At 38.9% G+C, this 17,694-nt stretch overlaps 1 protein-coding gene across 1 annotated transcript in view; it reads right to left on the reverse strand.

Annotated features, from left to right (window-relative positions):
* Window positions 1-353: 353 nt before the first annotated feature.
* Window positions 354-17,694, reverse strand: part of slc9a1a (solute carrier family 9 member A1a) — a gene marked incomplete at both ends in the record, with an annotated part of 34,075 nt that continues 16,734 nt past the window's right edge. Inside the window, 10 exons of the mRNA XM_083888757.1 lie at window positions 354-652; window positions 2,490-2,546; window positions 2,794-2,875; window positions 3,619-3,720; window positions 3,988-4,114; window positions 5,542-5,718; window positions 6,601-6,671; window positions 9,657-9,746; window positions 13,158-13,360; window positions 15,897-16,114. Of these exons, the coding sequence (XP_083744883.1) occupies window positions 354-652; window positions 2,490-2,546; window positions 2,794-2,875; window positions 3,619-3,720; window positions 3,988-4,114; window positions 5,542-5,718; window positions 6,601-6,671; window positions 9,657-9,746; window positions 13,158-13,360; window positions 15,897-16,114 (1,426 nt within the window). The remainder of the gene's footprint in view (window positions 653-2,489; window positions 2,547-2,793; window positions 2,876-3,618; window positions 3,721-3,987; window positions 4,115-5,541; window positions 5,719-6,600; window positions 6,672-9,656; window positions 9,747-13,157; window positions 13,361-15,896; window positions 16,115-17,694) is intronic.

Raw genomic sequence — 17,694 nt, forward strand, 5'->3', positions numbered from 1 at the left:
AATAAGATGGACGATGACATCGAGAAAGATAAAGTAAAAACAACATTGTCTGACAGTAAAACAGTCCTTTGGTAATGCATAGTTCTTTGCTGAATGTCTCAGACTATCGATCATAAACTCCACAGTCGCTCCGTTTATCAGCGACATCTGTTCACATCCCCGTCTAAAAAAATAAAGAGCAATGATAATAACAAACTAATGGCTCTCTTTGTTATTTTCAGTCTCTTTTCCGATTCTAATTTCTGTTTGTACAGCATTAGCAGTTTTGGCTTCTTTTGGTTTCTGAACCAAAGTGATAGACTTAGAGCAGTGAAGCAGCCTCCTGTCGCCCGACCCCTCTGCGTCTGCTCGTGTTAAGGCAGAAAGGGTTCGTCCTCGTCTTCGTCGTCTTCTGCACTTGGACCTGGGTCACTGAGACACCTCATCAGCTTCTGCTGATCTTTCCCTGTTTCCTCCTCCTCCTCGTTCTTCTTGTCATGTCCACCTGGTCTATGGCGAGGCCTCATGACCAGACCCTGGTCGTCCTCGTCCCTGTTGGCCCGTTTGAACTCGTCGATTACGTTGACGGACTCTGGAGACTGAGGAGAGGCCAGGTCCACCTGGATGCTTGGTACGTTCCCAGACGCTGGCTTCATGCTGTAGGCTTGAGGGTCTATTGACAGAACAGACGATGAATTTCGCTTAAATAAATAAACTATTGACATTCAGTCATTCCATCAGCGTGCAGGAGCGTATAATGTAAAAGGAAGATGTGACAACACAGACTAGACAAGAGCAGGGTTTGAGCTCTTTGTGAATATTTACAGAGCCCCAGACATGACATGGGGAAAAAAAAACCTGAAAACCAGCCTCACAACAAAAGAGTCACCTGATTAAATCTCTGCTGAAGTCTTAATCTTAAGAATGTGTTTGCTGTGAAAAAGCCTTTTCCACCTGGAAACTTCAGTTTGTCCACAGCCTACTTTCCCCACATCAAAGTCCATAAGGAAAATCAGCATTTTTAGCTGATAGTCACCAGGGAGCTGCTGGTCTACTTCTGCCTCATTTGGCAAGTTTTTTTCAATATGGAAAATCTGAATGAAGGATTTTTAACATCACAACACACGTTTGATCTTACTGATGGAGGAAGGAGGGAATCAACAACTCCTATGTGCCATGATGACGTAAAACTGTCTGTGTAGATTCTCATTCATCCAGGTCAGAGTTTTCCAAATGTTACTGAATCAATAGCAACTGGAGTCGAGGAGTTCAGCTGCTATTGATTCAATGACTTTAGGATCCCTGCATTTTCTCGATGGACTTTGGTTAGAGGAGGGAGCTGTTTAGGATGTGACACAACGTTTGCTTGAGCTATTCTCAAGATTCCTAAACAGTTGGTGATTTGAGACGAGTCTGTTTTGTTTCAGGCTGGTTTGTTTCAGGCGATAGCAGCATCTTGGCGGCATGCACAAAGTCAGCTTTGACACTTGACAATGACGCATTATGGGTGAATTCCAATTCCTTGTTAACCCTCAATCTTAATCCTCAATCTCAAAAATGCTCTCCCTCTAGTGCAAGTTCTGTCCTGATTCTCAGAAAAATTAAGTTGAGGGTCAAGTTTAAGGGCTGTATCGCCCTCAATACTGAGATTTTTTCAAGACCACCCTTGGAAGCAAGGGCTACCCAGAATGCATTGCGTGTTTTGATATGACAAAGATGGCGCTGAAAGCAGCGAAACGAGTACGCTACAAATGAAGTATTTTCTTTGTTAATAGATATAAAAAATATCTTAGTTTAGGCCCAGATTATGGATTACTGACGTCATTGTTGCGAAACATTAATTTTTTTAATTTTACGATCTTTTGTCAATAGTCGGCCGGTGTGGTTTACTTTTCAATAAGTCGTGGTGTGTGGTAACTGTCAGCTGAATATTTGTATGAGTATCATCTTATAACTAACTGACAACCTAATAACTTGACTGACAAACGGATCAGAATAAATAATCCTGACGTAAATGTGTTCTTCTTCTTCTTCTTTTTTGGAGTTGACAGACTGGACGCAGCTTTGGCGTTATTCTGCCCCCTACAGTCTGAAGACGTATCTGCATTTAAGGGGTGTCCCATTACTAAGTGACAAAATAACCCTCAACACTTGGTTTTGAGGGTCAGTTAAGATTAAGGGTTGAGCTTGAGGGTTAAGATAGGAATTGGAATTGGTCCTACCTCTTGAAAAAAACCCTCAACTATCGCTTAATGCAAAAAACTGAAACAAAAAACAACAATAAAACTGAGACTTTCCACGTGTAACATGCTTAACTATAATCTTTGTTTCTTGGCTGTAATTAATCCTTTGAAATGTGGCCTCTTCAATCATGTCATGACATCCCCTCATTATGAAACAAACAAACAAATATGAATGTTAATAAGGAGGAGGACTGGAGCATGCATGTTAGACTTGCTACTGCGTTATAACAACTTAAAAATAGATTTTTCTCTACACTCGCTACATACCTTCACAGACTCTGTTTCCTTTCTGCTGCTGAGCAGGTTTGAAATCAGTATCTCTCCCTAAAATGAAACCACACACTGGTTTACATGCCGGCTCACATGAGCAAACATATACCCATCAGTGGGGAAACAGCTGCGTAGAACAGCAGCGCCTCCTACAGCAGCGTTCACTGTGTGCCTCGCAAAATATACAGACCGATCCCTGCGGGTTCAATCAAGTTCTCCATTCACGTGATACCTGACAGTAATAATATGGTGGTGGAAATAGAGCGTTTTTCAGCATTTTGGCTGAGACAGATGCGTTTACCTGAGGCCAGTCTGGCTCTGCACATTGTCGGGGAATCGGGAGGAGCAGCAGGCACTGTCAGGTAGTTATTCATCTCCTTTATCTGAGAAAACACAAGGATATCGATCGTTTATGGCACAACTTAGCCTTCTGTGTGTGATCGAAATGCAACTGCCGTGCAAAAAAAACAAAAAAAAAACTTCTTTAGACATTTTTACAATCAATATATACAGAGCTCAGATGAAAGAAAAATGAGAAGAAATAAATGTTCTGTCTTATTCTCTCCTTTGGGAAGCAGAGCAGCAGCCAAACTTTAAACAGAACAGCAAAAACCCCATTAATCAATATCTGGAGACGCTTCATTAAAATGATGTGTTGCTTTTCTTGGTCTCTGTAGAAATCCTCTTCAGTCTGCAGAGGCCTGCAGCACATTCCATTAAAGCAAAATAAAAAGATTCTATTTGCATTATGTAATTACAGCCTGATTAACTCAAAGTTTGTGGGACGTCCAAATAAATCAGCACTTGTTTGTGTCGAGAAAATTAATTTAGGTGACTGACGGTGGACTCTAATTAGAACACACATCATCTTTGGAGCTGAATGACTTTGCCGCTGGTGACTCGTCAGGAAATTAGAAAAGTTGCTCTTTATCTCTTTAAGTATTTTTGACAACGTCTGTCATAAACCAAACTGCAAGACACTGTTTATGGCCCACTGCTAATGCATTATCCTGATATGAATTATTCTGTAACCTCTTTTAATCTGAACAATCAAGATATGTTTGATCATGCTGTGACCAAGCAGCTGGTAATTCATGATTTAAGTTAGACGAATATATAATCGTACCTTCTTCTCCAGATCGATCATCTTTTGTTTCTTTATAAGTAGGTCATTGAATCCATCCTCGTATGGATCGACCACCAGAGTGTGTCTGTTGTAGGAGCGCAGCTGAGACAGAAGAAGAAAAGACACGTGAAAGTTAAATGACATGAATATATCTAATCATTCTGCTTTGTTGCAAAACTTAAATAAAATGTTCTGTCCCTTGAAATTAAGTTCAGTGCAACTGATTTAATAATGAAAAAAAGAAGAATCAATACAATATAAAGTAATGTGGCAGCGGTACTTCATCATTGTAAACTGTTTTATACTCTAAGTTAATCATAATACAAGAGGATACATCTTTAGCTAATGATGCAGTGATCTCAGCTCTACCCTCTGTCGTGTCCTCTGAAGGTTGCTGCGCAGGATCTTCCTGATCTCCTCCTCGCGGCCTTTAGGCAGCTGTGGCAGAACTCTCTCTGCAGACTTAGCAATGGGAGGCTTCTTTGGCTGGATGTTCCTGAGAAACATGCGGGAAAAATATCACCGACTAATCTGAGTTTTTAAATCTTGGAGACGACAACAACAACTCAAGGCTGTCATGTTTAGTTCTGGGAAAGCATATGCATCTTTTATGAGAATCAGATGTTTAACAGTTTCATTTTATTAAGTTTTTATTATCTAGGTGGGGCGGGATTCGCCAGAGACAATACGATATTATCACGATAATTGCAGAACACTGACTATTTCCGAAATCATATATTGATGCGATATACTCACACAACAGCTCCAGTGAGAGTGAGCGTTTGGCATCATCTAGTGCAGTGTTTCACAACCCTGGTCCACAGGGAACACAGTCGTGCAATGTTTTACATGTTGCCCTGCTCCAAAAACACCTGATTCGAATAAATCGTCAGCTCATCATCAAGATCAACTTTCAACTTTTGTCAACTTACCCTTTTCAAATGTGATATTTCAACTTTTGTCATTCATTTTTCCCAAAAATTTTGTTAACTTTTGTCAATTTTTTTTCCAAAAAATTAGATTTATCAAATTTTGTCTTTAAAAAAGGAAAATAAATAAAATTAAAAAATACATTTTATTTATTTTTTTCAAAAATGTAATGTTTCAACTTTTGTTAAAAAAAGAAACATCAAAATGAATGTTTAATCTGAATCAGGTGTTTTTGGAGCAGGGCAACATCTAAAACATGGCATGGCCACGTCCAGGACCAGGGTTGGGAAAAACACTGAAAAGTTTTTTCAAAAGTTTTTTTAATGCTAATCCATAAACTGTCCGTTAAAAAATGATATGGTAAAAAAAATATCGCAATATTTCACTGTGTCGATCAAATGTCTCAGAGCGAGTTGCTCATATTGTGGCTTTAAGAGGGAGATTTGTTTGTTGATATGAAATGGTCGACAGACTGTGGAAAGTTAAAACAGACAAACACGTTGTGTTGCTGTGACACAAACTCACACAAATAGGGGCAGACTACACATATATTATGGATAAACTACACATGGCCTGAGTAAAAAGTTTTAATCAGAACAAAAGGAGAAGCGTTTTTAGTTTAGTTTTTTAGTAAGTAGGCGAATTACTTTAATTCAACTTATGAAATTAATTTAGACTTTTATTTTATTCCCTAAAAGTAAGCACTGTATATGCAAATTTTAAATGAGAAATAAATGGATTAATTTCTGTTTTAATCTTTCTGTACAAATATTTAAATTAGGCCTAGTAGTAAATTGATTAAAATATTAAATTGCAATTAATCGCATGATTGTCCTTCATTAACTTTATCAATTCTAAATGTGCCTTGAAGGGATATTTGTTATGTTTTTAGTACTCTTCTTAACTTACATAACTAATATTATGGAGTGGACAAATTGGTCTATTAAGATTCCAGCTGCACTGAATAGGGAGAAGCATCTATTCAATACTCACTGCATGGAAACGGTGGAAGGAATGGCAGACGGCAGCTTGACTCCGCCTCCACTCGTCACCAGCTCAATGGCCTGTTTCATCTCCATCTTGTGATAGAAGGCGATGAGCTGCGGCTCCTTGGAGCGCTCGCCTGCAATCAGACACTTCTTCACGTACTTCTTGTTGAAGCGGTTCAGTCTGAGAGCAGCAGAGCAGTGACAGATGAAAAACACGAGGCATTAGGGTTAAGAGCAGGACACAGAGTGAGAGAGAGATTGGACAAAGTGCACATGTACAAGACAATTTGGCTAAATTGGCTAATTAATCACTGAGAGCAATAACGGCACATTTATAATCACGCAGGGTTAGAATCATGAGCACATTCGGCCTGAAAATGTTTCTATAATGAATGAGTTTCTAGAGAACAATCTAAGCTAATTACTAAGTAGAAGTAAAATAATAATAATAATACAATCAATTTTCTTCCTCAAAGTTTCACTGAGTGTGAGTCTGCATGTTTAACCTCTTCTTCACTAACCCTCTTTTTGGAGTCCCTGCTCTAAAATGACATGCCCAAACTAAACAGAGTAAATCTCTGCAGTTACAAGCTCTATGTGGATTATCTTGGTATCAAACTACAGATAACACTTGTGAGATTCCACCAGAGGTGTAAGTTTCACTGTAGATGCCACTGTGTCAGAGTAAATGCACATGGAACACAAGGATTTTTTTCTCTCGCCTAAAAAAATATTGCATTTTGGGTTAGGGTTATCTGTGTTTTTACTGTGTTCCGTCAACATAAGAATGGTTTATAATAGCTTTTAGCTGAGTTTCTGACCTTTCTGTGGGTATGCAGCATGTCTGTGTTTGTTAAAGTTAGACATGGTTTTATGATGCTTTTGTCGCTGCGTCTGACGCTACTGGGGGCAACCATGAAGAGGTTAATCACGTTAAGCATTTATCAATATATTAGATGTTTTATAGCTGAAACAATTAATCAGTAATGAAAACACTGCAGCTTGGAAATTCTCTAGTGGATCGTCCGCAAGCTGTAAACGTCAATTCACTGAAAACCCGTACTTGTCCTTCCAGTGGTGGTGTCCGTAGTGTCCACAGATGTCCTCAATCCCAGTCAGTAGGTGGTCAAGGAACTGGGGATTTAAAAGATGACAGAAAATCACAATTAAATGCTGTTCAACTCACAGCATCAGGAGGAGGAAGAATCTAGAATCTAAGATCTGATATACAAGGCTGATGGGAGTCCATGTTATACCTGCTGCAATGTTATGTGACTAAAATACAAGCAATTTAGATCATTTATGTTGATGCCACACACTCACACGCTAACAGCAGGCGACTAGTTATGAAAATGGAGAGAAAAGCAGCAGCAGCAGCATCAGCAGCATCAGCAGCAGCAGCAGCAGCATCAGCAGCAGCAGCATCAGCAGCAGACCTCCGGTGATTGATTGGATGGTGTTTATTAACAGTGACAGCACAGCAACAAAGTACCAGATAAATGCAGGAGTGCATTTGTTGTTCATACTGCTGCTCGCCCTGCAGGTCGCCCTGGTGTTTTGACTAAGACTGCAGATGACAGCCTGACAAACAGTGTTGCTATGGGAACAGGTCATTAAGCAGGGCCACAGAATCTACCTCTGCTTAGTCAGAAGAGGCTGATTAATACAAAGGTTCTCCTTCACTGCACGGATTAGCGAGTGTACTATATTTACAATATAGTATATATATAATAGTATATATTATGTACTGGTCAAAAGTGTGGAGCTTCTCCATTCTTTGGTTTGACATTTCCATTTAAAAACAGGTAGTGCTTAAAAAAGGATGCTTATTCATATTGTTTTATCTCATTCTTCCACAAAATTACTTTTACTACTAATTATACAGGACGGGCATATGATTTAAAGGTGCATTATGTAATAAATGATAAAATCCTCCTAATATGTCACAGAGACTCAGGAATAATGTTCATATAACAAACTGAACTCACCAACAACAACAGTACAGACAAAATATTTGCATTAAAAAATATATTTTGCAGACTGCAAATCATGTTTATGTTTTGAAATCATGTTTTGGCATGTGGCGCCACCTACCGCCGTCTACCAATCATTGCAGTCAGTAGAGTCTCAGCTGCCGAGCAACCACGGGTTGCCAGTTACGAAGTCAGAAAACAAAACCTAAAAGACCTCGGTATTTTGAATTTGAATGTAGTAACTGTTTTTGGCCACATTCTTACATATGGCACCTTTTAAGCTTTTACAATAATGTTGTGCATGTAGCTTTCATTGGCTGTATGGTGACACCACACTCACTATGAGTACTAATTATATTACAGTATGATATAGTATAATATACTATATCATACTGTAATATAATTAGTCCTATGTATTATGTATGTTATATTATATATGACCATACAGTATTAACTATACTGTAGTCCATGTCCTTTATCAGTTGTCTTCCCAGCTACAAATCAAATCTTTGGAAGATGCTTGAACAGAAACACTGGGACGCCAAAAGTAAATAAATATATAATGCATTAATTCACAGCCTGCGTAACAGTTGGATTGTGTATTCAGCTCTAATCACTGGTGTTTTACAGTGAAGGAGAAGCTTTTTGAACATTGTGCTTCTCTAGCCTCAAGCACTGGTGAGTCACAAAGCCTGTGTGTGTGTGTGTGTGTGTGTGTGTGTGTGTGTGTGTGTGTGTGTGTGTGTGTGTGTGTCCCTATCTAAGCTGTATTAATAGCTTCAAACACTCAGGGATTGTTGACCACTGTGGTCACTCATTAAACTGTCTAACAAATTAGCAGAAGCTCTGTATTGTCATAAATGTTCATATGCTCTGGGTTTTCATATACAATACACTCATATATATGACAACTTAGCCGTTTAAAGGGCTGTATCATATACAAGCGGGAGCAGGAAGATAGTTGTGAATTGTTTTATGATGAAAACGAATACACTTGTCAAACTAAATGTCAGAACTTTTTGTTTGACACGAGATTTGCAAACTTACAGAAAAATCTTTCAATTAATATTTGGCAAACTCAGCAACTCCCCCTACTGGCGACACAGAGAATCAATACATAAAACCAAACGGTTTATAAATAAAATATTAAGATATTAAGGTCTGAAAATCTAAAAATGTGCACAATCTTCAAAATACACTCCTGTAATACAAATATTTGACTTTTAGAAAAAAACACAGCATTAAATAAAATAAACAAATACTTAAATAATAACGTAAATCAACAGATGCACCCAGAACAAGGTAATAAAAATGGTTTATAAATAAAATATAAAGGTAAATAATCACATCTGACAACTATGTAAAAACCGTGAAAAAGCTTTGGTAAAAATGGTGAGAAAAATTCTAAATAAACTACAGCAATCCAAACTTTTCTCTTGCTTGGGCCGGTCCTGTCTATTGTCATTCATGATGCTGAACCAGAGATGTAGTGCCACCATACAGCCAGTAGGTGGAAGCAGCAATTAAAATGTGATAAACTCAGTACTGGGGGTGGATGGATGATATAGAAATAACATCCCTTTCCCTCTATTTTCTACCACTTTATCCCCCAAATGATGGTTGTGTGGGGGGAGCTGGAGCCGGCTGATATTGGGTGACACTCACACCTTTGCTCAATTTAGAGTGTCCAATTAACCTGATCCCCAATCTGTATGTGTTAGAGCGGGAGGATGCTGAAGTACCTGGAACCCCCCCCCCCCCACACACACACACACACATAAAGAGAACACAAACACTCCACACAGAAAGGTCAGACATGTAACACCAGGACAAACATTAGTAATCATTTGTTTCTTGCTCGAGAATGATGATATTCTTTGTGACATTTGTAGTATTTCTGAAGCCACCGCTGGAAGTGAGAATGTCTTGCGTAGCAGGGGGTTAACTAACATTAGCCTGATAAAAGAAGGAAGATGATAAATCTATCAATCGAACCTGTTTCATATTCATCGATGTGGAAAACACTGTGTTTCAAAACACGTTTGAAGCCTTGTGACATTGTACGTATCAATGTCACGTCTTAAGCGGCAAGAAATCATGCACTTGTGGTGGTGAAGGCTGTGGGCGGCTGTGGGGATAATTTTACCTGAGTGTGGATTTCCTCATTAATGGTGCGCTTGGCCTCCTGTTTCTTCTTCACTGCCAGCAGCTCCACCAGCGGTTTAATGGTCATGCCCTGCAAAGGGAGTGAGGAGAACAAAACAATATTCACTATCCTGACATGAACTGAAGACAGAAATAGGCTTTTATCCTATTGGGAGAGTTAAATAATAATAACTTGGACCCGTGATGTTCTTATGACCTTTCTAGGTGTCAGATTCATGTACCAAAAAATAGAGCAGCTCTCTCTGGTCTCCATGTACTCTGATAATGATTCTAGATGATCAGCACATCAGATCCTGAGTCACAAAGCAGAAAAGGCCATCGTGCGTTCATTCACCGACATCAAGTGTAAGCCGATCACAATTCAACAGCTGACACGTTTTCCAAATCTCTCAACAGCTGATGAACAAACTCAGCAGATTTGCACACAGTCTGCTGTCTTTGCTGTCAATCTCTCATCAGAGGGTGAGACGTTTTTTTAAAGTTGTCACATCTGCATTCAGTTTCTAGTGAGATGAACATAGTACACAACTATAATATTACTGCGTGTGCACTGTTCCGTGGACATACAGTACATTATTTTACAAAAACAATTGGCACAAAGTGTGACTGACCTACTGTATTATAATTTAAATTTGACATTTGTCTGTAAAAAATCTTATCAGAACCTTTGTCAAATAATTGCAGTGTCTTTGGTTTTTGTTTATTGCGATTTCAGTTGTTTTGTGATTAATTATACGGCCTTAGTCCTGAATCACTAAAACTATGTCTGTATGATGGAGAGTAAAGCACATTATTATTTTGATACACGAGATAACCTGGCTAAAAAGTAGCTTACATGGTGGCAATTATATTCTCAAGAAAAACTATGATTATATCCATCAAAAGAGCATGCAAGCATTTCAGTAACCAACGAACCAGCCCCCTTCTCAGAGGAAGACGTCAGGAGACAACTGAGATGGTGCAAGATGGGATTCCATCTGCTGTATCTTCTCCACTTCAACACCTGGACTCCCCTGGCACTTCCGTCAGGATCTTGTTTTGCGGATTTTCAGTTCTACTTTCAACACGATCCAGAAACTGCGCCATCTCCACGCCCCTCTGCCTGATGCATCTGTTCCATGACTTCCTCTCCAACAGACAGCAGACGACCATCCGTGTAGGCACAACAACCACACCTGCTCTCCTCACCAACACCAGAGCCCTGCAGTGTTGTGTCCTGAGCCCTTTTCTATACACACTGTGCACAAATGACAGCACCAGCCCCTCACCCACCACCATATTACTCAAATATGCGGATGACACAGCCATTCTTGGCCTCCTCACAGGCACGCGCTCAATTCAGAAATGTCACAACACAGTTTCTCATTTCATCCAATGCTGTGAGCAGAACCTCAATGTCAACAAAACAAAAGAAATAGTCTTTGGAAACCCACAACCCCGTCTCCCCCTCATCATCAGGAATGACACAGTAGAGACAGTAGACCATTTCAGGTACCTTGGACTCACAATTGATACATAACTCACTTTTTATCACCACACAACAGGAAACGGCAATCAATCACCTACTTCTATTACTGTATACAAGCATTGTACAACCCATGTTGCTATATTGCTCCATCTGTTTACTTTAAAAACCCACAACAAACTGTTTCAGATAACCAACACTGACAAAAAAATAATTGGTCTACAAACTCCAAGAAAAAGGGTTAGGCAGCATCCTACATGTAACATCACAGGACAACACACACCCACTCAACCATCATTTCAAACTAGATTCAAAAGTATGAAATGCAATAACACATTCAGCCATCTGCACCTTATACAAAACAAAGCATAACAAAGTATGTAATGTATGTTATATGCCTGATCTTTTTACTGTATGTCCTATATGTTTTTTCTGCTGTGACTTCACAGTGAGACAGTGAGATATTCAAATGTACAGAAACTATGAACATTAAGGGGGACAACAAACACACTTCTCTAATTTTGGAACCCTAGGAAGAAACAAGTACATTTTAAAGTAAATATTACAAAATAGGGCATTTTAATGTAAATTTTGAAACGAGGTCAGTGTTTCACAACCCTGGTCCTCAGGGAACTCAGCCGTGCCGTGTTTTACATGTTGCCCTGCTCCAAAAAACACCTGATTCAAATAAAAACAAGCTTGGATTTCAACTTGTGTCATATTTTTCAACTTTTTGTCTGTAATGTTTCAATTAAAATAATAATAATAATAATAATAATAATGTTTCAAATTTATTAATTTTTTTACATATTTTTTTGGAAACACAAGAGATTTAAGATAAGTTTAAGTTTTTTTAAATAATTTTTTTCTGTCATTTTTTTTCTCATGTCACTTAGGGGGCTCTGTAATGTTTCAACTTTTGTAAATAAATAAATAAATAAATAAATAATAAATTTTTGGAGCAGGGGGCAACATCTAAAACATGGCATGGCCGCGTTCCCTGAGGACCAGGGAAACACTAAACCAGGTATACAGTGTCTATGAGCAGGTCAAATTTGGTGCAGATTCAAATATTATTGATAGTTTCTTGAGAACTTTCTAGTTTATCAATAGGACTGAAAAAAAATACAAAATCAAAGTATGATTATAACCAGTGTGCGTGTATCTGCATCATTCTGCTATTTAAAGACATGTGAAATAGCCTGAAGTGGATGGCAATCAAAGGAACCTGCATACTTCCTGTTTATTCTAAAGAAAGCACACAAAGCACATCTTTCTCTGCGTGTGATGATGATTATCTCACATAATTCATAAATCATCCTATTAAATACAGTTACAATAACCACTCGAGACAAGTCGAGAAATCCAGAATCTTAACTGGACACACATTTTAGCTGCATCACTTTTAGCGTCAGACTGCCAATGCTGAACTGAGTGGCATGAATAAAACATGCTTCTAATCCAGCCTGTGGCGAGAAGGCATATACGTCTCCCAGGTTTTATTTTCATCGATGCCGCTCACGATCAAATTCAGGTCCCAGAAATCTCTTCCACGTTTTTATTTATCGGGAGACTAGTTTATCTGAAAGCACCGAGGGGATGCAGCGCACAGTGGAAATAAAAAATAAAACCTGCTGCATGAATTCACTCACCTACCCACCATCATACTTTTTAACAAGAAGCACTCGGAGAGCGCAGACCTCCACAAAATAGCGATGAAAATAGTGATAGCGTCTACGGATCACACCCAAAATGTAATCACTTTCATCGAAATCCTCCAAACTCTGTGACTTTTTGAGTTATGTTGCTAACAGGCAGACAAACTTCTGGCGAAAACATATACCTCCTGGCAGAGGTCAATAAACCAGCTGGGGCTTTTGCACACCAGCATAGACAGATGCAAATGACAGAACGATGCAAGCAAAACCATACTTGATGTTTCTAGAACAACATATATACATATCTGCACAGTTCATACCTGGACAACCTAATAAATATACAGCGATGTTCTCATACCTGAACAAAGACGGTGAAGAAGATGACAGTGATGATGGCAGTGAGGAACATCTCTCTCATCGGAAAATGTTGCGGATTCAGCAAGAAGCCGAGGGAGAAGGCGATGGCACCTCGCAGGCCACCGTAGGCTATAATGAACTGGTCCTTGGTGGTCAGCTTCACAATACGGAACTTGTTGATGATGAAGGTCAGGCCGACCACACCTAAGAGAGATTACACAATTAGGGAGTTGATTTAACATATCAGAGTGAAATAGCATTCAAGAAGGCATGAGAGTGATTAAAATCACTACATCGGAAAAAGAACAAAGGAGAAGAATGTGCATATCTGCCATGCTGCATTGATTTATTTAAGCTATGTGGACTTTCATTTAACCCATTGACGCCGGTGAAGCGGATACGTCAATTTTCGGGGGGTATGAGGGTTCCTCGCGACATTTGTTTTGAAATTACTTTGCGCAAACATGGAGGACTTTGACAGCGAAGAGATTTCTGAAGGCAGTGATTTTGAGGAGTTTCGTCTTCGATGACGTCATCGCTGATAACTTTAGACGCGCTGAACAAACCAGGATTTATTGTTAAGACATAATTATGTTTGAAGACGACAAGGTCGGCAATAAATACCACGGAGTGTTTACAACCGCGCACCAGGGCTGACAGTGGATTTACCTGCAGATGCCACAGCGCTGTGAGCTCTATCACTGTCACATGTGAAGCAGACTGTTACAGTCATTACATGATGTTCTTGTTCTTCACACTCCATCAGGACTTAATCAAGTTGATATTACTTTATTTTCTTACTGTTTTCTAATTGAAAATAGTTATTCACCTTAATTTTACATTTTTGTATTTAAATAAACTCACTGTCCCAATCATTGCAGTCAGTAGAGTCTCAGCTGCCGAGCAACCACAGGTTGCCAGTTACGTCAGAAAATGAAACCTAAAAGACCTCTGTATTTTGAATTTGAATGAAGAAAATGTTGTAAAAAGATTGTATTGGACTGTCTTTGGTATCAGTAGATACTGAGGGTACATAGGACACTCTAAATTGACTGTAGGTGTGAGAGTGGATGGTTGAATGGTTGTTTGTCTCTATATGTGTTCCTGTGATGGACTGGTCAATTGTCCAGGGTGTACCCCGCCTATAACCCTATGTCAGCTGAGATTAGCACAGCACCCCCCCACTGCCCTCCTGTGGAGGATAAAGCAGTAGATAATGAATGGATGGATGGTTTGTGTGAAAATACATTTTTTTCTTTCTTGCTAAAACAATTTGCTCCATATTTGGACACTGTTGACTCTTTAAAAAAATCAATCTGCACTCGCAGACTTGATGCATTTTTAATGAGCTATCTATGGGTTTCACATCACAGCAATATAAATGGAAACAAGCGCCTGCCTGGAGAGTGGAAATGCTGTTTAAAAGGCTACAGTACGCAGGATTTGTTTTGACATAACTGATCAATAACTGTGTGCATCTCCACCTTCCACGACCTCACAACTAAATCTGTAGTGTCAGTGTAGTGTTTAACAATTACATGGCAGTTCAGAGAGAGTGTGTGTTCCACAACACCTACTCTGCACATAGGCTTATTCAGTGGAATCATTGCTATTCAAGCTCCTCCAAAAACTTCCTTCGCTGCAAACAAACCTTTAAAACAGTGTTTCCCAACCCTGGTCCTCAGGGAACACAGTCGTGCCATGTCTTACATGTTGCCCTGCTCCAAAAACACCTGATTCAAATAAATCGTCAGCTCATCATCAAGATCAACTTTCAACTTTTGCCATTCTTTTTTCCAAAAAATTTTAACTTTTGTCTATTTTTTTTTTTTCAAAAAATTTGATTTTTCAATTTTGTCTTTAAAAAGTAAAATAAAAAAATATATATTTTTTTTTTTCAAAAATGTAATGTTTCAACTTTTGTTAAAAAAAGAAAAATCAAAATGAATGTTCTGAATCTGAATCAGGTGTTTTTTTTTGGAGCAGGGCAACATCTAAAACATGGCATGGCCACATTCCCTGAGGACCAGGGTTGGGAAACACTGCTTTAAAAAGTGTCAGACAAAGGAAACTCTCACCAACAGGAAATAGAATTAAAAAGATGAATTAAATAGGATGATCTAAAAATCAGATATATAAATACATTAATAAATGGAAAATAGTTTGATACTATAATTAAAGGTGCCATATGTAAGAATGTGGCAAATATAAAATTCAATTAAAAAGGTAGGTTCTGGCTGAAGGAAGCTTGATCAACGCTCAGCTCCTGAGGCTGAGTACGTCAGTTAAAGACGACTTAACGCAGCTCATCATTCTTTCAATTTCAGCCTCTCTCTTCAGTCTGTCTGCTTCTCTCTCTCTCACTTTACAAATCACCAGCAGGATGACTTGTGACAAACTCAAATCAGCATGGAAGTCATCATCAGCTGTGTGTGTGTGCGTGATGAAACATAATGAATTTATGGTTCCTATTTTCAAACGACACATTCTAAGTCACTACAAAGTGTCATTTAATGCATGAATCTATCTTTATGTTAAATACCAAACAACTTGTGTGATTTTTTGATTGAAAGTAAACCCCTATTAATTACTTCAAGTAGAAATCTGTATCTGAATTAATCACCAAAATCCATGCATTTACAACAATCACTCTTTTCAATGTTCCCCTTCATTTGACCTGACATTCGCGCATGGAAGCATTGCCATTACTCATTGTGAGAGATTATGCAACAGCACTGACCCATAACGCGAGCCACCAGACACAGGATGACGGTGACTGTGACGAAGGTCCAGTTCCATGAGTGAGGTCCATCCACGGTGGCGACACCCAGAAATATGAAGATCAGCGTCTCGCTGACGCTGCTCCACATTTTCAGGAAGTACTTGATGGTGGTGTGGGACTTGTGGGATATATTGGCCTCGACGTACGGACGCATTACTGCTCCACATGCTATTAACCTGAAAGTAAAGGGAAACAGTTCCATATGATGAGATATCACCCAAAATGTAATATACAATTATTTTTTATATCTTAAAAGAGAAATGTGCTGGTGTGAATTGAGCCATCAGCAACAGTAAAGTCAACAGTTATATAACACAATGAGTGCTCCTGGCAGTTAGCCTGATTATAGGAGCATGTGACTTCGACAAAGATGTTGCCATCACTGTCTAGTGACCACTTCTCTATTCAACTCTTGTGACATGCAGTGGAAGCTAAAAAAAAAGAAAAAAAAGACGGCATTCTTGTTTGATAAGCTGGAACAGCTGATCAACATTCACTGCATTCTCTGTCCATGTGAATATTGGTTTGGCCCTGAGGGTTTTGGAGGGATTATAAAAGTGTCCAAAACCAGTAGGTTCACTTTTTCCTTCATATTCAAAGTGTTTCTTGTGAGCTGCAATGCAACAACCACATAGAGCAGAAGAGACTTCAGTGGCCTTGACACACGAGGGTAGACTGTCAGTTTATTATCACCTTCTGTCTCCAACGTCTATAACTCAAAGCACCTTAAACAGAGAAGTGATTGATATGATACTAGAGGAGGTGATGAGATATGGCACTTCAGAGAATGTGGAGAGGACAGTAAATTTAAGCTCGGTTTAGATGGCATTAGATGAGATTAATTCATTTCAACCCTGGTTCTACTCAGTGTAATATGCGGCTGACTTACTGTCACAGAGGAGAAGCCTAAATGGATTTTTCCTGTGGTGGCAAGGCTGTATATATACATGACATCTTATCACTTACAGCACTTGCAGTTATACACCTCACAGTCATACACCTCGTTTTTCTTCAGGGGTTAAAATACCATTTACTACAAGTCCAGTGCCTCCAGCTAACCCCTGAAGAACCTTCACACACCTTTGCCAGCAGGCAAGTTGTCGTTTCTGTTTGGGTCTTTCCAGACTCGTACAGTATGCACAGTATGTAGTGGAGACTTAAAGAAACATATTAAGGCAGTGTTTCCCAACCCTGATCCTCAGGGAACACAGCAGTGACATGTTTTCAAATGTTATATTTCAACATTTGTCATTCTTTTTTCCAAAAAAATGTTGTTAACTTTTGTCTTCTTTTTTTTTTCAAAAACATTAGATTTTTCTAATTTTGTCTTTAAAAAAGGAAAATAAAATTAAAAAATGTAATGTAATGTTTCAACTTTTGTTAAAAAAAGAAAAATCTAAATGAATGTTTAATCTGAATCAGGTGTTTTTTTTGGAGCAGGCGCAGGGCAACATCTAAAACATGGCATGGCCACGTTCCCTGAGGACCAGGGTTGGGAAACACTGTATTAAGGTACAGATATACTGTATAAACACAATTGCTCTCATTCATTAACCTGTCATCATGTACGTGCACGATAGCGTGGTATAAAGGCAGGTTTAAACATGCTTTTAACAGCAGCGTGTTGACGCTTATACAGGATCAATCATAGGAGTCCTTTCCTTTATATCGAAGGTGTCGGCTCAATGATGGATAAAGGGAGGAATGCTCATTTAGAGCATGTCACAGGACGTATTTTTCTGCTTGAACTGAAGTA

Source organism: Microchirus variegatus, assembly GCF_963457635.1.
Source record: "Microchirus variegatus genome assembly, chromosome: 1".
NCBI classification, from domain to species: Eukaryota; Metazoa; Chordata; class Actinopteri; order Pleuronectiformes; family Soleidae; genus Microchirus; species Microchirus variegatus.